Source organism: Puma concolor, chromosome C2 (assembly GCF_028749965.1).
Source record: "Puma concolor isolate L17-30 chromosome C2, mPumCon1.1.hap2, whole genome shotgun sequence".
NCBI classification, from domain to species: domain Eukaryota; kingdom Metazoa; phylum Chordata; class Mammalia; order Carnivora; family Felidae; genus Puma; species Puma concolor.
In genome coordinates this window covers 13,347,793-13,369,602 of record NC_141675.1, presented here as the reverse complement: position 1 = coordinate 13,369,602, position 21,810 = coordinate 13,347,793, and the positions used below count along the sequence as shown (strand labels likewise).

Below are 21,810 nucleotides of genomic sequence, written 5' to 3'. Positions count from 1 at the left end.
ACATGTACACACATGCACCACTGTGTGTGTGTGTGTGTGTGTGTGTGTGAGTGTGTGTGTATATAAACACCTGGGCCATATTACCAAAGATATTGATTTACTTTCCTGGGGGTGAGAAATGGACACTAGTATATTTTTTCATCTCTCAAGGTGATTCTAGTGTGCAGCGAAGGTTAAAAGCCTTGGTATCTCCTATCTTAAACCAAAACAGCTCGTTTGACATTGTATCACCCTCTCGCTGACCATCTCTTAATTCTCCTTCCTAGCAAGATAACAAGGAGACCTGCAAACACTCTCTCCCCCTCTCCCTCTTTGCTGTTACTCTTTAACTACCCAACAGGCTTCAGTCCCTACCACTTGCCTGAAGCAAATCATGATCATGACTCCCACGTTCCTAAGCACACTGGACATTTGCAAGCCCTCATCTCGCTTACACCGTCAGTGACACATGACAGCTGATTTCTCTCTCCTTGGAACGGCTTCTTCCCTTGTCCTTGAGACATCCTCTTCCCTTTTCATTCCCTTCTCCCTCTCTGATTCTCCTTTGCAATCTCTTGTTCCCACCTGACACCTAAATGCCGAAGTTGTTCAAGCTCCAAACTTCGGTCCTTGGTTTCTACTTACACTAGGCGTTTTTGTCTCTTTCCGTCTCTATAAATCACATCTTTATGCTGTTGACCTCCCAATTTATATCCCCAATCCTATCCTCTTTTCTGAGCACTAGCCTAATATATCCAACTGCTCTCTGACATTTTTACTTAGATGTCTCACAGACATTTCTGACTCAACTGATATTTTAATTTTCCCTCTCCCCTGTTGGATGCTCTTCCAGGCTCCCCACTTCAGTAAATCACATCTCCACCCACCCAGTGGCTTATGCCAAAAAAATCAGTAGTAATCCTTGTCGTCTATATCTCCCCTACTTCCAGCCCGGCCAAGCTATCATCAAGTCCTGCTAATTCTGCCTCCAAAATATAATTCAAACCATCCATTTCATCCCCTCCATTTTATCACCAGCCGCCATTTGTCTGGGTTGCTGTAATAGCCCCTAACTCTTCTCCCGATGACACTCTTGCTGTCCACCTTCCCCACAACAACTCAGTCTTCAGCCAGGATATTTTAAGAAATGCAAATCATTTTGTGCCACTGCTTCCCTAAGACTTTCAATAATGAACACTCAGTAGTCAGATTCTGTATTATATGCTTTCATTTCTTTCAAGACAGTTCTGCCGTTTGGTACTTGTAGATTCATTTGTGTGGCTATTTGTTTCCTGTTCATCTCTCAACTCTAAAAATGCACAAGGGCAAGAAGTAGGGCCATTCTTTTTAACTGCTGTGTTCATGTACCTGGGAAAGTGCCTGAAATAGAATTTCATTTTTTAATTAAAATTTTTAACCTATTTATTTATTTTGACATAGATAAATAGAGAGAGAGAGAGAGAGAGAGCCTATGAACAGGGGAGGGGCAGAGAGAGAAAAGAGAGAAAGAATCCCAAGCAGACTCTATACTGTTAGCACAGAGCCCAGTGTGGGGCTTGACCCCATGAACCGTGAGATTATGACCTGAGCTGACATCAAGAGTCAGATGCCCAACCCACTGAGCCACCCAGGCACCTCAGAATTTCATTATTGAATGAAAGAATGAGCATGTGAATCGATAAGGACAACTGACCCAAGCATGTAGTGGAAGGGGGTGCCTTGTCAAATTTCACTTAGCCTGTTCTGCTGGAAATTCAACCATTAATAAATGTACGGACTAAATGAACTGCATTGAAACCACTTGTGGCACTGCTTTGTTCTGTGTCCTAACTTCAAAATCAAGGAATTTTCAAGAATTGTGTCCTCTTCCCGGTAGGCTTCAGGGGCTACTCTAAAGAGTGTGCAAAGTGGGGTTATAAAGTAGTTCATTGTGTGGTGCATTTGGGAAGGGCTTATGACGACTTCACTTCAAATCCTGGACCTGGCAATGAGGCAGCTTGAAATTAGTGGGTATTTGTGCCGTTTGGCTTGAGCCTCTGTTTCTTCATGTATCATGAATAGGCACAAGGCCAGTGATACATGAAGTTATCATTTCACCAGTTATCAACATGTCAACCACCCAGCACGACACATTGATACATAAGAGATAATATCTACACTTTAGTTTTACCTTCTGCTCCCCTGACCCTACTTCTTGACTTATTTTGTTCTTTTCTCCCCCTTTCTCTTTCTGCTTTTATTTTCCCCTATCTGACTCATCTTGGTGGGTGGCAAGACTCCTATTACTCACATAGTTTGAATTTTGTGGGAAGAGAAGAATTAGCAGTACTTACAGAGCGGGCTTCCCTTTGGATTAGAAACACAAACTTCGCAGCTTCTCTGCCCAGCTTTTCAAGAGCATTTTATGGTACACTGCTGTGTAACAAGTTCATTTTAGGATACCATGCTGGGAGGGAGAAAAAGAAGCAGGGATTCGAGGGGAGAAAATTAAAAAGTTAATTAAAAGAAACAACTTGGTAATTGAATTCCCTTGCGCTCTTCTCTGGCGATGGCGGGGTGGGTCCCAGAGCTGGTTACTAGGCTTGCTCACCTCCAGACTTCTGGGGAACAAGCATGAGAGTGCAGAGCAAATCCGTGACTGACAGATAAGAAGAGGATACATATGATGGGCTTGTTAGACATGCCAGGTAAAGCTGCCCTCATGCTCATGCTTGAGCTTTCTAATTTTGAGATGTTATTAGGGCAGCTGACATTACAGTTAGGCTAAAGCCCCAGACTAATATCAGCTAGTTTATGGTCCTACAGAATCGCCTTTCCATTGATTCTGTTTCATTGATTCTAGCTATTCCCCTGGCCTCACTCTGCATATGCACTTACACAGGCACAAGGGCAGAGAACAGTAGAGGGAACTCCTGTGCCTTTTTCAGATTATACTTCAGTAACAAATATGTGACACCGGTCACTGTTTAAATTATTTTTAAAGAAGCTTGACGGGCTCCTGGGTGGCTCAGTCGGTTAAGCGTCCAACTTCGGCTAGGTCATGGTCTCATGGTTCATGAGTTCGAGCCCCACATCGGGTTCTGTGCTGACAGCTCAGAGCCCTGGAGCCTGCTTCTGATTCTGTGTCTCCCTCTCTCTCTGCCCTCCCCCAATCATGCTCTGTCTGTCTCTCAAAAAAAGAATAATCATTAAAAAATATTAAAAAAAAAAAGAAGCTTGACTATTTAATTATTCAATCACACATCACTTAAGAGTGAAAAAGTCTTAGTTAAGATGTCATCAAGGGGCACCTGGGTGGCTCAGTCAGTTAAGTGTCTGACTCTTAATTTGGGCTCAGGTCATGATCTTGCAGTTTGTGGGTTCAAGCCCCACATCAGACTCTGTGCTGACAGTGTGGAGCCTGCTTGGGATTCTCTCTCTCCCTTTCTCTCTCTGTCCCTCCCCCGCTTGCTTGTTCTCTCTCTTTCTCAAAATAAATAAATAAACTTAAATAAAAAGATGTTGTCATCAAGTGAGACAAGGTTCTGTGGTGAGTTAGCATGGGCTTATGTATCAGCTGGAACTGGGTTGAGACCGTAACTCGCATTCACAACCTTCATTCATTCACACAGTCAACATACATTTATTATATTAAATGTCTACTGGGTGCCAGGCACTGTAGAGGCTGTGAGTAATCACTCGAATAAACTGATCTATCGAGGCTTTTTATTAACATGAGCTTTTTTGAGGTTTTGAAAATTGACTTCAGACATAGACTTTTCTGTCGTTTTCAGCATTTTGTGCTCCTCGTCCTTGCCGCAAATTCATTGAAGAGGGTCATGGTTAAATAATGTATTACCGTACTCGTCTGATTAGCCCAAATCAGATGGCTGACTGCATACCCAATCTCCAGAAAATAAGAGACTTACAATTTTACATTTAATGGTATCGTGGTATCTCTCCTGACATATGAAGGCCAATGGCTTGAGAGCCTTTCTGGTTATTCCAGAAGTTACGAATGAAAGTGTGGCCACAAACACACCGTCCCCCTGTATGATAGAGATGCAGCACTAACAAGGGGTGTTGTACTTTCACAGGGTACGGTTTTGTGGATTTTGACAGTCCTGCAGCCGCACAGAAAGCAGTAGCGTCTCTCAAGGCAAATGGCGTGCAGGCACAGATGGCCAAGGTAAGATTGGCGTTTCGATTTTGTTTTCTTTTGTGATCGTCTGTTTCTCCACGGCTGTGAGCTGAATCAGAACTGGAGTTTGCAATGATTTGAATTACATTTAGTTGTTAGGGAAGGCAAGGCGCCTTATAATAGGTTTGGTTTGGAAAATCCTGGCTGGTTTATTTCATTGTTTCTTTGTGTATACTTATTAATATGCTCTTTTGTTATGGTGACCTCATTAGCACGTTAAGGGCACTTGTAAAGTGCTCTGTTTTGCCTGAAAAAGGAAGCGTGTGTGTGTGTGTGTGTGTGTGTGTCTAGTGCTTTCATCAGTGAAGAGTTTGGGAGTAGTATAATTCTCAGCAAGTTGTCATTGTTAAACTGTGCTAAAAATTATTTACTGTTATGTTGGGGACAGCTGATGGCTGAATCATGAGATTATCTGGTCTATGCAAGGAAATGAGTTCAGTTAAAGCATACATTGTCTGGGGGGTGCCTGGGCGGCTCAGTTGGTTGAGCCTCCAGTTGGCTCTGGTCATGATCTCACGGTTCCTGAGTTTGAGCCCCGCATGGGGCTATGTGCTCACAGCTCAGAGCCTGGAGCCTGCTTCAGATTGTGTCTCCCTCTCTCTCTCTGCCCTCCCCTGCTTGCATTCTTTCTCTCAAAAATAAACATTTTTTAAAAAAGCATACATTGTCTGTATTGTTAGAATTTCACTTTGACCTTTATGTATAGCTTTACTAGATAACAATTTCCTAGATATTAATAAATTTCAATACACATTCGTTGTTTTGTAAAACAGTAGTCTGGAGCTTTCTCTCTGGAATCATAATGCATGTTTATACTCAAGAAAATAAATACGATCATTTTAAATAGTTTTGAATTCTAATTGCAGTGGTGATTACAAGAATATTATACATGTATGTTAAAATATCATAGAACTATACACGCATATTGATGTCAGTTTTCTGGTTTTGATATTTTGCTGTAATTATGTAAGATAAACTTGGAGGGAACTGGGTAAAGAGTGAATGGGATCTCCATATAATATCTTTACACTTTGATGTAAATCTATGATTATTTTCAAATAAAAAGTTTAAGAAAATTATTTATAGCATATAGATGCTTGTTACGTATTTGCTTCCAATTAATGGTCATTTTGGATTTATTCACATGCACCTAAAATTTTTAAATAATTTTTTGATTGCTGCTATTGAATTAATTTGTCTCTGGATTTTCAAAAGTCAGCTAAAAAAACCAACAGATCATGAAATTCAGACCTAATGCATTTGGGCCACATTCATGTATGGGGCCAATTCATGTAGTTACCATTAACCATCCCCATAAGACCAAGTCATCAAATTTTCGCTCCTATGATCTTGTTATGACTGCTAACATCCCCTTATAATATTTTTCAGTTTCAACCTGAGATAACCAGAGGTAGGGTATATGGTTTTCTTCGTCTTCAGATATCTTTTAGTAAGCTGATACCACTCATATCTGTTAATCTTTGGTTGTAGGTCACTTTCCACATAGATTATGTTGGTGGACTCATAGCCCTCTTACAACACATTAGTTGTTTTTCAAGGCTATATAAATTGGAATTTGAATTCTTTCTGCTGTGTAATATATTCCTCATCAAGAGTGTGCCTGGAGCTTCCAATTTGCTCATGAACTAAGATGGATGAAATCAATATTTGTAATTAATAAGGGAAATATATACATGTCTTGGTTTAAGGGGTACTTGGCAAAGAGTTAAGTTACCTGGCAACTTAAGCAAGGAATCTAATACCCAGGAAACAAGTGGTAAAATATAGTTGCTGGAGACAGGCAGATAGACTGAAAGGCAACTGACAAGAAAATCATTATAAAAATGCTTATGAGGAAAATGTTATTGGAGTATCTTTGATTTATTTTGTTGATGGACTAACAAGTTTTGGAAATGTTCTGGGAAAAATATATATAAATGTATGTGTGGTGTTACTTGTTGGATAAAAATCCCTATCCTCTTGCACAACAGGCAAAGAAAGTTGGCATTGATTTTATAACTACTGAAGAGCCATCATGGCTATTTTCCCTTTGTTTCTGAGCATTCTGGTACACAAGGAATCTCTGTCTCTATCTCACTCTCTCTTACACACACGTACACCAATCACTGACCTCTTACCTAAATAGGAGGCTATCAAAGGGAATATATTTTAAAGAGCTTCTAAAAAGTGATTCATTATAGCCAGCGTTTTTACCCTCAGCCTGTCCCCGATGTTCACTGTACAATGTTCAATGTAAGGAGATTCCAATCAGAATGTTTAAAAACACTTATTTTATTTCTGGAGTTGCTGAAAGATTTCTCCCTTATCAATTATGCTGTCTGTGGAGTAAATTCTTATTCCTCTATTTTTCTCTCAGACTTTGAATCTAAAGCCCAGAGCCTTAGATCCACATCTGCGTACTAGAAAACTTTCAGCAGTAAATGGCTCTGTAATTTAACTACCCAGAAGCAAATAAATAGCCTCCCTTTGACAATGAAATGGAACAAGCTTGACCACCTGTATTAGCAGATTTCTCACTGAGCTATTGGATTTCATGGCCTTTTTTTTTTCCCCTTTGTCCTGGTGATAACTATAATTTATTATCATATAAACCTGCAGTCCGCAGGGTGTGTGAAACTTGCACTATATTTTTTGCCATTTAAGTATCTACTGAATCGCCTCCTGCATCCTTGTTCCTATCAATATCCTACCATGCAGGTTGTGGTGCTACATTTTAAAGACTCTAGGATTTTAAAGCAAAAAGGCTACAAATAATCTAGGTTCCCAGTAGCAACCTGGAGTGTTCACAAAGCTGTCCAAGGGAATCGCTCTAGCTAACTTATTCCAGTGTGTGCATATGAAAAATTCAACTGATTTGTCAACTAAGAAGAATCAAACAATAAATCATCCAGTAAGTGGTAATTGATTAATAATGTATAGCCATTAACACAAACTAACATTTTCTGTATACTTGCTGTTCTGTCAAAAAGAGTTTTTAGGGATCAAAGAAAATGTTCCTTTGAAGAGAGCAGATTTAGAATATTCTAGTAATACATAGTGGTTGAGTGTAGGTTTGGAGAGAGATAAACTTGGCCTTGAATTTTGGCTCTGATAGCACCTGAATGTGTGGCCTTGGCTAAATAATTTAAATATCTCTGAAACTCTCTAATAATAATACTTAACATTATTGAACTAAGGATGCCTGTCAGAATTAATTAAAAAAAATACACAAAGAATTTAGCATAGTGCTTAGATTACACTAAGAATTCAATAAATGTTAATTATTCAATGAATGTTGTTATTCATTAAATTCAAATTTGTTACTGAACCTTCTATGAATTCTAATGTTTGCTTTAAGTGGTATGTCATTATAAAACAGTTTTTTGGGAAATAAAATAAATAACATCAGCAAACATTTTTATTACCTGCTAAGTATCAGGCACTGTGCTAGGTGTTGGAGAATCAAGTTGAATAAAACTTCTTTCTTATTCTGGATTTTTAATATTTAGTCCTTCTCCTGGGATTGCTACTGGATTGCCCTGGATTAAGGATATTGGCTGTTACTGTTCTTGCCAACTTCAGTGTATTTAGAAGAAAATCATTGGCTAAGGAATGTGTCTCTGTAAGCGTAAAAAGAGCTGAGAAACAAAAACATCTAAGGATAGCTTAACCTTGTAGGTGTTTATTTTCTTATTAATAAGAAGGCCATAGATAGGCAATGAAGAGCAAATGCATTGGGGTGCCCTCAAGGATCAAGGATGTTTATTTTTGAGAGAGAGAGAGAGAGAGAGAGAGAGGGAGAGAGAGAGAGAAATCCCAAGCAGGCTCCACATTGCCCGCATGGATCCCAATGCAGGGCTTGAACCCATGAACCCATGAGATCATGACCTGAGCTGAAATTAGATGCTTAAGCAATTGAGCTACCCAGGCACCCCTGCATATGTTGTTTCTAAAGCCCAGATATGCTATCCATCTTAACTAGGAAAAACAAAAGAATCTGAAGCTGATGGATCATTCTGACTGATTTGGTCCTTTTAAAAGCTTTCCCAGAATCCTAACTTAGGAACTTGTGTTTACATCATAATGGCCCACACTGAGTCATATGGTTTCTCCTTAGCTGCAAAAGAACCTAGGATTATGAATAATTTAGCTTTGTTGCCTCTAGTAGAGAAAATTAAGAATAGTTCATCTTTTTGGCTGTCCAACATCCATTACACCATTCTTCCCATTTATACATTTTGGGTAGCATGTGTTCATTCCTTCCTCAAAGGAGCATACCTCAAAGCCTCATCCTCTAATCACATCTGGTGATGCCGTCATCCCCAACAGGCTCAGACACGGCTGCCTCTCCTGGCTTAGCACTCATAAGCTTAAAAGACAGGTTATCTATCCCATCTCCCACAGCATACAACAATAGAGAAAAAATAGGATACATGAAACTAAAGGAAGACCACTGTTTGGGAACAGAGAGAATGGGTAACCAGCTGCAATTGCTGATTACTGGGGGCAGGAATAGAATTCTAGCTTTGCAGTGCAGTAAGTTCACTGGTTAGCCAGTCTTATAATCCCTGTCTGCCTTCTAGAGAGATCTTTCTTGTCCATTATTCCTCCTGGTGTCACTGAGGCCTCACTAGAGGGCTATATGGCTCTAGAAACTGAGTTTTCCTGGACATAAATTTGGAGATTCTGGAATGGCTCTGTAGAGCCAATATGTATATTGAACAGTCAACAATTATTACCAGCCAAACCTTGAGTTATCTCAAGTTTAGCAGGCCTCTTTCTTATTTTCTATCTACCAATTTCAAACTCAAGTAAACAGAGCACATCTCTTTCTAAATGAATAGCCCACAGAGAAGGAGTCGCCCCTTCCTCAGGCCCTTTAAAAAAAGGTTTTATCAGGTCTGCTCTTAGCACTGCCATTCCAATTACCAAAGGTGATTCCCATCACTGTGGGATATGTAGAATAAATCAAAGCTAAGTGATCACAAAAGAGACCAAGTGTCCAAGAGGATGTTAAGCATATCAGGGATAGTATTTAAATCCCATGTCAACTGTGGCAGAGAACTAGATTGGGATCAGAGGAAAGAAATTCTCTCCTATAAATCAATGACCTTAATAGTAGTTCTCTTTAAGGAAAAAAATTAAAATTAACGAAATTTTATTCATCTGACATCAAGAGAGATACAAATTAAAAAATCAATATAGGAAAATGATTCTGTAAATTCAAATATGTATATGCATAAAATTAGTTGAAAATACATTACCCCTGTGGTTATTACATAACCCTAACAGTTATATTCTAATAGGAGAATTTTAGTTAATGGAAGAAGGCCTACTTTATAGAATACTCTAGAAAAAAAAAAATTTAAGTTTGACTGCTAGCCTCATGATGTGGGTTGTTATCAACCAAAGCTACTCTTATGAAAGCACAGGCACATGCCAGACTCCTGTGCATCAAAGGCCCTGTTAAGAGCCTCTGCTTTTACCATTTCTAGGTATATGAGAGTAAGCAGGTTATTTGATGTCCATGGGTCCCTACAGTGGGGTCAGGCCTACACATAATTCAGCCAAACAAGGAAGCTTCTCAAAACTTCTTATGTGGGAAGGAGAGAGTAATTGTTTAAAGGCAAGTTCAGTAGCCAATATGGTTGATGTTGCTTCCTGAGACCGTGTGGGAAAGTCAATCAATACATTACATAATGATGGGCAAGTGCTGTCTGGGGATGCTAGTATCCCAAGAATAATGTCCAGGCATTTTTGTTTTGTTTGTTTTTCCAACCAAATCAGGGGATCAGAGAAGCCTATATACTATCATTTGTCCATATCCAAAACATTTCTCAGGGTGATAAGGGATATAGCCTATAATTTAGATAGAAATGTCTTTAATTCTTTTAGTTTTTCAGTGCATTTATGTTGAACACCTACTATGTACCAAGGCTGTTCTACATACTAAAGGTATAGCATTGAACCAACATTTTATGAAGATCACATTCTTCTGGTAGAAGGCAGAAAATAAACAAAGAGCTACAATAGATTAGAAAGAAGTGGTTCTATGACCATCAAAAGAGGTTAAGGATACTAAATATATAGGAGATGAGGATGGTGGTTGAAGGTTGGGTCGAGACGCATTTTGAGTAGAGTGGTCAGGGAAAATCTCTCTGATGAGGTGGTATCTGAAGAGAGATCAAAAAGAAAGGAAGAGAGCAAATTATAGTATAATCTCATAACAAGAGATTTTCATGAAAAAATTTTCTATAGTAATTCAAAATAAAGCAGACTTTTCAGCGAGCTGGCATGTTTGGGCTTTGTTATCTCTATCCCACACTTCTTAATAATGGAAGAGTCGGATATATCACCATTACTTCCTCCTTTATTTGTTTTGTGGGAGTCTCTAGTTTCAATCTATAATAATGGTGCATTTCTCAGAAGTTATTTTCCATGAGAACCAAATTCTAATTGAGTCTGTACATATTTCCTTCAATACTTCGTCACATCATGTGGTTCTGTTGTGCTGGTGGATATAAAGATATGACAAGATACCCTACACCACTGTTATGAAATGTTCTTTAAATAACTGTAATTCCAAAGAATGGCAGCCCAATGTTGGTTTTAACACAGTTCATTACTCTTGGATGACTGATGCCATGTAATGAAAACCTTGGTCTGTGTCATTTCCTAAAATGAATCTTTGTGTCACATGCTCTTGTGAAAGACATTTCCAACAGAAGAACATCTGTCACAAACACAGAGTATTATTTTCCTCCTGATGGAGATTTTTGAACTTGTCAGTAAAAGAAATACTAGCGGTTGGTCTTTTACATGGCTGTAAAATATTTGTGAGTGTCTGCTTTGTTGGCTATGACAACTTGGCTCCTTTTTTTTTTTTTTTTTTTAAATCCTAATGCTGAATGCAGAGATACAAAACCCAATATTGAAATTGTCAGGGTTGATCTTAATCCTATTTGTTAATTATTTAAAGTTTTTGAGGTAGAATCCTCTGAAGTTAAATATTTGTATTAGCTTCTACAAAACGATTTACATAATCAGGTGGTGGGTGCTACCCAGTGCTTCTGCGAGGACTCCACTGTATTTTCTTTGGTGAAACAGTGGGTTTGTGCTCCAATAGAATTTCCTTCTTTCCTAGCATTTGACAAAAACAAAAATCAATGAAAAAATTTACCTTAATTTGGGTTGTAAATCGAGGTCTGTACCAGGCGTCCAGATACGATTTTACTGCAGGGTATCTGTGGACTACAAGTTCTCCTCAATTTGCAAGAATATCAACTCTTGTCCTACCTCTGAACAGAGTGTATCCACAGGCTGATCACAATCCACGGCTCGTTTCTTGATATACTGTTTAGAAGTAATAATGAACAATCTCCTTTCATGGCTTTAGTCCTTTGTTCTTAAATTTGGATGGAAAAGATCTTGTCTCTGATCAGCATTGGTGTGGATTGAAGGGACCTAATTAAAAGCATCACCTTGTCCCCATGTAGATTCTGATCCCATTGAAAAAAATAAATGAACCTCAAAATTAAAAAAACAAACAACTATTGATTCAATTACTGGAAGGACTGTATTAGGAAACTGTGGCTTAGGTATATGAGAAAAATGAGTCTTCAAATAGTGAATGCCGAAATTAGATGTAGCCCATCTAGTTACAGCAAGTGCTGGAGAAGTATGGGCTTCCCTGCAAAGGGATAAAGGTGGGTTATGGCAGTAGACCTAGAAGAATATAGTGAATGTGTTGTCTGTTGGATCATGAGAATGGAGGGAGAAGATGAGTCACCCTTGCTGAGTTCTTGCTCTTGAACTCACCATTCAGGTAAATCATTACTCCTCCCATCTGGGAGTATTAAGTAAGTGAACAAGTAAGAAAAAGGCCAGGAGTGTTACACCATTCTCCTACCACATGAAAATACCTTGAGAAGGGATGGAAGCTTCCCTGGCTAGCTGACTCTAACTGCTTTCTCTATCTTATTTTGTAGCGTACCTTAAAGAAAATTACTGCATGAATTTGAATGTTAGAAATACATGTTATATGTTTATTCTTAGTGGTTTAACATCCCAGCGTGGAGAAACCCCCTCAGTACTGACAGATGTGACCTACCTTGTTTCTGCATTTACCACTGGCGTGCTGTGGGACTGTCTGCAAGGCCTTTAACTGTGTCTATTCTAAAAGAGGCAAGGAAACAGACAACACGTATGGGGTAAAGGAAATTGCATTTCTTTCCTTTTCTTTGAAGCATAGTTGACATGCAATGTTAAACCAGCTTCAGGTGTACAATATAGTGACGGGACACCTCTTTATATCATGCTGTGCTCACCACACATGTAGCTACTGTCTGTCACCATACAGCACTGTTATAATACCGTTGATATAATCATATTCTCCACACTAAACCTTTCCTGTGTATGAATTATTCATTCCATAACTAGAAGCCTGTACCTCCCAGTCCCCTTCATCCATTTTGCCCAACCCTCCAGCCCTAATCCCCTCTGTCAACCACCGGTTTGTTCTCTGTATTTATGGGTCTGCTTTTTTGGTTTGTGTTGTTTCTGATTTTACATATAAGTGAAATCATATGGTATTTGTCTTTCTCTGTCTCACTTATTTCACTTAGAGTAATACCCTCTACCTGCTGCTAGTAAATAAGATAAGTGTTTTTATACTTATTGTACTATTTAATCCTTACTAGGATCCTGTGAAGTAGATATTATTATCTCCATTTTACAGATGAAGAAACAAGGGATGACCCAAGTTCACAATGGTTGTCAATGGTGATGCTAGATTTGAACCCAAACCTATTGGGTTCCAAAGATTTGTTCTATCAAAGAAAATTGTAAAGCTGCTAATGTTTCTCTCTAGTCTAGTGGTGCTTGGCTATTCGATTTCTTTTTATCCCCCAGCTTTATTGAGATATAAGCCCTGTGTCAGTTTAAGGTGTAAAATGTTATGGCTTCATCCGTTCATATATTGCAAAATGATTATCACAGTACGATTAGTTAACACCACTATAACCTCACATAATTACCATTTCTTTTTTGTGGTGAAGACATTTGAGATCTACCTTCTGAGAGACTTCCAAGGATGTCATGCAGTATTATTAACTAGAATCACCAGGCCCTGCATTAGATTCCCAGAACTTACTTATCTTATAGCTGGTATTCTGTATCTTTTGACCAACATTTGGAGGCATTTCCCCCAACCTCCAGTCTTTGGCAACCATTATGCTGTGTTTTTGTGAATTCAGCTTTTTAAGATTCCACATATAAATGATATCGTATTGTGTTTGTCTTTCTTCATCTGAACTTATTTTACTTAGCAAAATGCACTCAAGTTCTATACTTGTCACAAATGGCAGGATTTCCTTTCTCCTCGCAGCAGAATAATATTCCATTTTATATATACACCATATCTCTTTTGTCCATTCATTCATACATGGACACATAGGTTGTTTTTATACCTTTGCTATTGTACATGCTGCAATTGACATGGAAGGGAAGCTATCTCTTGTCATCCTGCCTTCATTAGCTTTGAATATATACCCAGAAGTGGGATTGCAGGATCATATATGGTAGTTCTATTGTTTTACTATTTTGAAGAAACTCTATACTATTTTAAGTAGTGGCTGCACCAATTTACAGTCCCACCAACAGTGCCCAAGGGTTTTCTCCACATCCTTGCCAACACTCGTTATTATTCGTCTGTTTGATGATAGCTGTTTTAACATGTGAGGCATGTTAACGTTTGTGAGGCAATATTTCATGAGGTTTCGATTTGCATTTTCCAGATGATTAGTGATGTCAAGCATCTTTTCATGGACCTCCTGGCCATTTTAATGTTCTCTTTGGAAAAACATGTTTATTCAGTTCTTCTGTCCATTTTTTAAGTAAAGTGTATTTTTTTTTCTTTTACTGTTGAGTTACATGAGGTGCTTATATATTTTGGATATTAACCCCTTATTGTAAAGAGGGCTTTTACAACCCATATATCCATTTTTAAGTCTTATGGTTTCTGGATTTATGTTTAAGTCTTTAATCCATTTCAAGTGAATTTTTATGAGTGGCATAATATAGGTATCCAATTTCATTCTTCTGCGTGTGAGTATCCAATATTCCCAACACTATTTATTGAAGAGAAGGTACTTTCTCCAATGAGCATTCTTGGATCCTTGTCAAAGATTATCAGACTAAATGCTAGTGTTTATTTGTGGGCTCTAGAATTTATTTCACTGGTGTATGTGTTTATTTTGATGTGAGTACTATACTGTCTGATAACCATAGCTTTGTAATATAGTTAAAATCGGAAAGTATGATTCCTCCAGATTTGTGTTTCTTTCTTAAGATTATTTTGACTATTCAGTGTCTTTTGTGGTTCCATATGATTATTGGATTTTTTTCTATTTTTGTGAAAAATACCGTTGGAATTTTGACGGGGATTGCATTGAATTTATTGATGGCTTTGGGTAGTATGGATATTTTAACATTAATTGTTTCGGTTTGTAAGCATGGGATGGTTTTTCATTTATTTGTGTCTTCAATTTCTTTCATCAAAGCTGTAGCTCTCAGTGTCCACAGATCTTTCATTTTGGGGGTTAAATTTATTACTCAGTATTGTATTCCTTTTGATGCTACTCTGAATGGGATTGTTTCCCTTATTTTTCAGAAAATTCATTGTTAGTGCATAGAAAAGCCAATTTCTGTATGTTGATTTTGTATCCTACCTACTTTACTGAAATTGTTTTAGTTTGAAAGCTTTTCAGTGGAATCCTTAGGATTTTCTATACATAGGATCATGTCATCTGTAAACAGAGACAGCTTTACTTATTTTTTTCCAGTTTAGATGCATTTTATTTCGTTTTCTTGCCTAATTACTGACTAGAAATTCCAGTGTTTATGTTGAATAAAACTTGTGAGAATTGGCATCCTTGTCTTGTTCCTGATATTAGAGGAAAAGTCCTCAGCATTTCACCATTAAATATGATGTTAACTGTGAACTTACATTTATTTATGGCCTTTATTATGTTGAGGAATATTCCTTCTATATCCATGTTGTTTAGAGTTTATATTATAAAAGAATATTGTTTTGTCAAATGCTTTCTCTGCAACTGTTGAAATGATGGTGTGAATTTTTCATTCCATTATTGTGGTGTATTACATTTACGATTCTTACATACCAAAGATAAATCCCCCTTGATTATGGTGTATGATTCTTTTAATGTGCTGTTCAGTTTGGTTTGCTAGCATTTTATTGAGAATTTTTACATCCGTATGTATCGGGGTTATTGGCCTATAGTTTTCTTTCTCTTACATAATTCATACTGGGTTTGGTATCAGAGTAATGCTGCCTTAGTAAAGAGTTTGGGGGTGTTCCTGTCTCTTTAAATTTTTGGAAGAGTTGAGAAGGTTAGGCCGTAATTCTTTAAGTGTTTGATAGAATTCACCAGGGGAACCATATGGCCCTGGGCTTTTCTGTGTTGGGACATTTTTGATTACTGATTCAGTTTCCTTACTTGTTACTGGTCTGTTCATACTTTCTTTTTTCTTTTTCTTTCTCTTTTCTTTCTTTCTTTCTTTCTTTCTTTCTTTCTTTCTTTCTTTCTTTCTTTCTTTCTTTTTTTTTGATTCAGTCTTGGCAGATTGGTTGTTTCTAGGAATTTATCCACTTATTCTAGGTTACCCAGTTTGTTGGCATATAATTGTTCACAGTAGTATCTTATGTTTTTTTGTGTTTCTGTGGTACCAAGTGTGATGTGCCCTCTTTCATTTCTTATTTTATTTATTGGGTCTCTTTTTTTCATAGATAAAGGTTTGTCAATCTTGTTTATATATTTCTTAAAACGCTAGCTCCTAGTACTGTTGATATTTTTTGTTGCTTTTCTGGTCTCTATTTCATCTATATGCCTTGGTTTTTGTTGTTGCTGTTGTTTTTTTCTTTTCTTGGATTGACTCAGGTTTATTTTGTTGTTATTGTTCTAGTTCCCTGAGGTGTAAAGTTAGGTTGTTTATTTGAGATTTTTCTTTTTTCTTAATGTAGGCATTTATATAAACTTCTTAGAACTGTTTTTGCTGCATCCACTGCATCCATACCAGTTTTGGTATGTTTATCTCCTTTTTTTGTTGCAAGATATGTGTGTAGATATTTTAACATTAATTATTTCTGTTTATAAGCATGAGATATTTTTTCATTTATTTGTGTTTTTTTAAATTTCTTTCATCAAAATTGTGTGTGTGTGTATGGTTTTATATATATACATATATGTATATATATGGTTATAAATATATGGTTATATATATGCATTTATATATGGTTATACATATATATACAATAATATATATATGTATATATATATATGTGTATATATATATATATATATATATATATATACATGGTTATATATATACATTTATAGAGAGAGAAAGAAAGAGGGAGCGAGGGAGAGAGAGAGATGTAGATAGATAGATAGACAGATAGATATGTTTTATTTCCTTTTTGATTTCTCTTTTGACCTATTGATAGTTCAGGAGTATGTTATTTAATCTCCACACATTTGTGAATTTTCCAGTTTTTCTCCTGTTATTGATTTTTATTTTCATAACATTATGGTTGGAAAAGATACTTAGTATTATTTCAACCTTTTTAAATTTTCTTAGGTGTATTTTGTAACCTGTCATATGATCTATCCTGGAGAATGTTCTGTATGTTCTTAAGAATGATATGTATATTGCTGCTATTGTGTAGAGTATTCTGTATATGTCTATTAGGTCCTTTGGATCTAAGGTATATTTTAAATCAGAAGTTTCGTTATTGATTATCTGTCCAGATGATCTATCCGGTGTTGAAAGTAGAATAATGAAGTTCCCTACTATTATTGTATTGTTGTATCTACTTGATGAACTGATGCCTTTATCATTATACAATGACCTTGTCTCAATTAACAGTTTCTCTTGTTGCCATTTTTAATTTAAAGTTTATTTTGTCTGATGTAAGTATAGATGTCCCTGCTCACCTTTTATTTCCACTTGCATTGAATGTCTTTTTCATCACTTCACTTTCAGCTTATGTGTGTTCTTAAAACTGAAGTGAATCTCTTATAGTCAGCTTATAGCTGGCTCTCGATTTTAATCCATTCAGCCACGTTATGCCTTTTGATTGGAAAATTTGACCCATTTACATTTCAAATAATTATTGATAACATATGGACATAACTAATATCATCTTCATTGTTTTCTGGCTGTTGTATACTTCCCATATTCCTTTCTTCCTCTCTTGCTGCCTTTCCTTGATGATTATCTGCAGTGGTACACTTTGATTATCTTCTCTTTATCTTTTGTGTTTGTACTTTGTTTTGTAGTTACCATGAAGCTTACATAAAACATCTCATAGATATGATAGTCTATTTTAAACTGATAACAACTTAATTTTGATTGCATATAAACAATCGTTTATTTCTCTCCTTTTATACTTTTAGTGTCACAATTTACCTCTTTTGATACTGTGTATTCACTAAAAAATTATTATATTTGTATTTATATTACAATTATTTTTAATTATTGTGTTTTTTAACCTTTAAAGAGTTAAGTGGTTAACACACCACCATATTACAATATTAAAGTATTCTGAATTTGACGGTATACTTAAGTGTACCAGTGTCTTGTCTACCATATTTCACTTACCAGTGAAAGTAACATGCTTTCATGTTGCTAATTAGTGTCCTTTCATTTCAGGTTGAATAACTCCTTTTAGCATTTCTTAATGCACGTCTAATGGCGATGAACTACCTCAAGCTTATGTTGTCTGGGAAAGTTTTAATCTCTCATTTCTGAAAGAAAATTTTATCAGAAAAAAAATATTCTTGGTTGGCTTTTTTTTTTCTGCCCTGCACTTTAAATATATCATCTCATTTTCTCCTGGCCTGTAAGGTTTAAGCTAAGACACCCACTGATAATCTTATGGAGGATCCCTTATAAGTTACAAGCTTTTGTTTCTACCTGCTTTTAAGGTTCTCATTGTCTCTGATTTTAGACAGTTTCATTATAATGTGTCTTAGAGAAGATCACTTTAAATTACATTTGTTTGGGGCCCAAGAGCTTCCTGAACTTGTATCCAAATCTCTCCTCAAATTTGGGAAGACCTCAGTCATTATTTAAATAAGCTCTCTGCCCCTTTCTCCCTCTCTTCTCCTTCTGGAACTCCAATAATTTGCATATTGTTTCTTTGATGGTCTTCTATTGTTCATAAATACTCCCTCACTTTTTTAAAAAATTCATTATTATTATTTTTTGATGTTGTTTTTCTCTTTCAACTGGAAAATCTCAAAGGTCCTGTCTTCTACTTTATATATTCTTTCTTCTACTTGATCCATTCTGATCTTGGTATTCTCTATTGAATTTTTCACTTCATTCATTGTTTTCTGTATCTCCAGAATTTCTGTGTAGTTTGTGTTTAATGATTTATATCTCTTTGTAAACTTCTCATTTTGTTCAGTTATTGTTTTCCTGATTTTGTTGAATTGTCTTTTTGTGTGTGTTTTGTTTTTTGTCTTTCTGTGTGTTTTTTTTTAATGTTTTATTTATTTGTGAGAGAGAAAGCATGAGTGGGGGAGAGGAAGAGGGAGGGGGACAGAGGATCCAAAGCAGGTTCTGTGTTGACAGCCATGAGCTTGATGTGGGGCTTGAACTCATGAACTGTGAGGTCATGACCTGAGCTGAAGTCAGAGCTCAGCTGCCTGAACCATACAGGTGCCCCATCATTTTGTGTTTGTAGCTCATTGAGCTTCTCTAAAACAGCTATTTTGAATTCTTTATCAGGTAAATTGCAGATCTTCATATCTTTAGGGTTAGATCTTGGAAGACTATTGTAATCCTTTGGTGGTGTCATGTTTCCTTGATTTTTATGTTCCTTGAATTTGGAGTGGCAATCATCTCCTCTAGTCTTTACTGACTGACCTGAGGAAATACCTTTTATTAGCCCTGCTAGGGATTCTGAGGCTTCCTTAGACTTTCTCTGAATATGCCTGCTCCATGCTTCTTGCTCCCTCTTGTGGCAGAATTCTTAAGCTTGTATGCCTCTTCTGGAAACTACAACACACCAACCTAGGTGCTAACAGACTCCTTTTTGGTTTCTCAAGAGTGTAGGTGAAACCCAAGTTTGTGGTGTCTTCTTGGCCCACAGATTTGGGTTTGGCTTTCTCTGTGTGCTCAGTAGCTGTCTACCCAAACTCACTCTCACCACCATCAGGAACACACAGAGGGTGTGTGTGTGTGTGTGTGTGTGTGTGTGTGTGTGTGTGTGTGTGTTAGAGTTCCTGATTTATATTGTAGGAACTTAATACATCATTGTTGAATGAATGAATAATCAGTATAGGTTATTGTAACAATTCACTTCTGATAAACTGTTGTGATTGCAAACTAACTTTTGCTGAGGGATATTTCTTCAACTGAGTCCTAACCAATTATCTGGGAGAATGTAATCCCTGAGCCCACCCAAAATGGCTGAAGGTAATCATTCCAACTACTGATGGGGAATGGTGGTGCTGGTGGCACTGGTAATGGGACAAGATAGACATCTTTGTTTCTTGAGAAAACATACATCAGGGATTGGAAAATGAAAATCAGTAACTCCTACATTGTAGAAGCCTTAAATGAAGTGGGTATACATTGCATATGTGTATTTACATCCATATATATCCACTAAGCATATATCTTTTTAAAAGATGATTACTTATCACAAGTAGCTATGATTTTTCCATGCAGTTACTCAATAAATACAAAAAATGTTTTACAGCTCCACGGCATGTCTGTCTTTTGTTTAAAAATGGAGCCTAAAGCTAAACAATAACGTAATTGAATGATAGGTCTTTGTGATCTCTGGCTTTCTGTGCATCCTGTATTTATTACATTATGATTTGTATCACTTAGACATTTATGGGAACTATTCACAAATGCATTTCACTGGAAGAAAAAATGGAAATTTGAGTGCTGTGAATGAGTTAGGCATCATGTTCAGCTTGATGGTCCTTTCCACCTGCAGGACACACATTTTACCCACTATTGGAATTATTCAACCACACCATGGCATTCAGAGTCCCTTGGCCAGAACAGTGGGAGTTGACATTCCAACCTATGCAAGCAAAGCTATCTACTCCTTTTCCATGTTAAGAGGTATTCCAAACAAAAAGAATATTCAACTTAAGAAAAATGATCAAATTCAAAATAAATATAGACTTCCTTTTCCTATTGAAATTCTTTTTTTTAACATCTCTGGAAAAATGACTTAAGCAATTTTGCACATTTCAATAAAGGAGATAAACTTGGATGAAGCTATACTAAGATTCATTTTCTTATATTAATAACATTTAGCCTTTTTTCTTGCACTGATGAAAGATTTTAAACTTTTATGATCTATGTGGAAATTATATTCATATGTCAAACATAAACTGTCTTTCCTGGTGTTCACATTTAAGGTAACTAAACAGAACTGCTTGATAAGTCCAGTGCAAAGTAAAATTTAGATTAAGATATTTTCTTTCTTTAAAAAAATTTTAATGTTTATTTATTTTGAGAGAGAAAGCAAGCATGGGAGGAGAAGAGAGAGAGAAGGAAAGAGAGAATCCGCAGCAGGCTCTGTGCTGTCACTGCAGAGCCCAATGTGGGGCTTGATCTCACACGTCATGAGATCACGACCTGAGCTGATAGCAGGAGTCAGATGCTTAACCAACTGAGCAACGCAGGAACCTCTAGACTAAGATATTTTATAATTCAAAGGTAAATTGCTGGTAAAGTGATAGACATCACTGAAATCCTTATCACTCAAAAATTAATTTGCGTGCTGCTAGGAATACAGCCACTCATGTATCCTTAGGGATCTGGCTTCAGAAGCAGCCCTAATCAGAAGTGTAGGAAATATCACCCCTTTTTAAGGATACAATATCAAATAAAGTAAGAGTTTATTCTGTTAGGGAAGACTTTGGATTGGATATGGCACACAAAAATCTCTACGTATTCTAAACTCCCAGGAAATAAACTACTGATTTACGAAAGTATGATTTCCTGATTCCAACCCCCCGGATAACTTTGAGTGGCTCAAGACTGCAGTGCGGAAAGTTACTGCAGAGGTGGTGGAAACAGCAAGAGGCCTAGAATTAGAAGTGGAGACTGAAGATGGGACTGAATGGCTGCAATCTCATTCACAAAACTTGAATGGATGAGTTGTTTTTTATGGATGAACAAAGACGGTGGTTTCTTGAAATGACAACAAAGGATTTGGAATATCACATAAATTTAATTGATAAGGCAGTGGCAGGATTTGAGAGGATTGCTCCCAATTTTGAAAGACATTCTAGTATGGGTGCAATGCAATCAAACAGCATCACATACTACAGAGAAATTATTCATGAAAGCAAGAGTAAATTGTTGCGGCAAACTTTATTTTTTAAGAAAGTGCCACAGCCACCCTAACGTTCAGCAACCACCATCCGGATCAGCCAGCAGCCATCAACATGGAGGCAAGTCCCTTCCCTGGCCAAAAGCCTCGCTGGAAGGTCAGATGATGGTTAGCATTTTTTAGTAATAAAGTAATTTTTAATTAAGGTGTGTACATTGCTTTTGTTTTTTGGCTAATGCTATTGTACACTTAATAGACTACA

General features: G+C 36.9%; 1 protein-coding gene across 6 annotated transcripts in view; it reads left to right on the top strand.

Annotated features, from left to right (window-relative positions):
- RBMS3 (RNA binding motif single stranded interacting protein 3) overlaps nt 1-21,810 on the top strand; it is a 1,106,864-nt gene that overhangs the window by 673,383 nt on the left and 411,671 nt on the right. For all 6 annotated transcript variants that reach the window (XM_086720584.1, XM_086720587.1, XM_086720585.1 and 3 more), the window contains one exon: nt 4,056-4,147. In XM_086720584.1, coding sequence (XP_086576710.1) covers nt 4,056-4,147 — 92 coding nt within the window. The remainder of the gene's footprint in view (nt 1-4,055; nt 4,148-21,810) is intronic.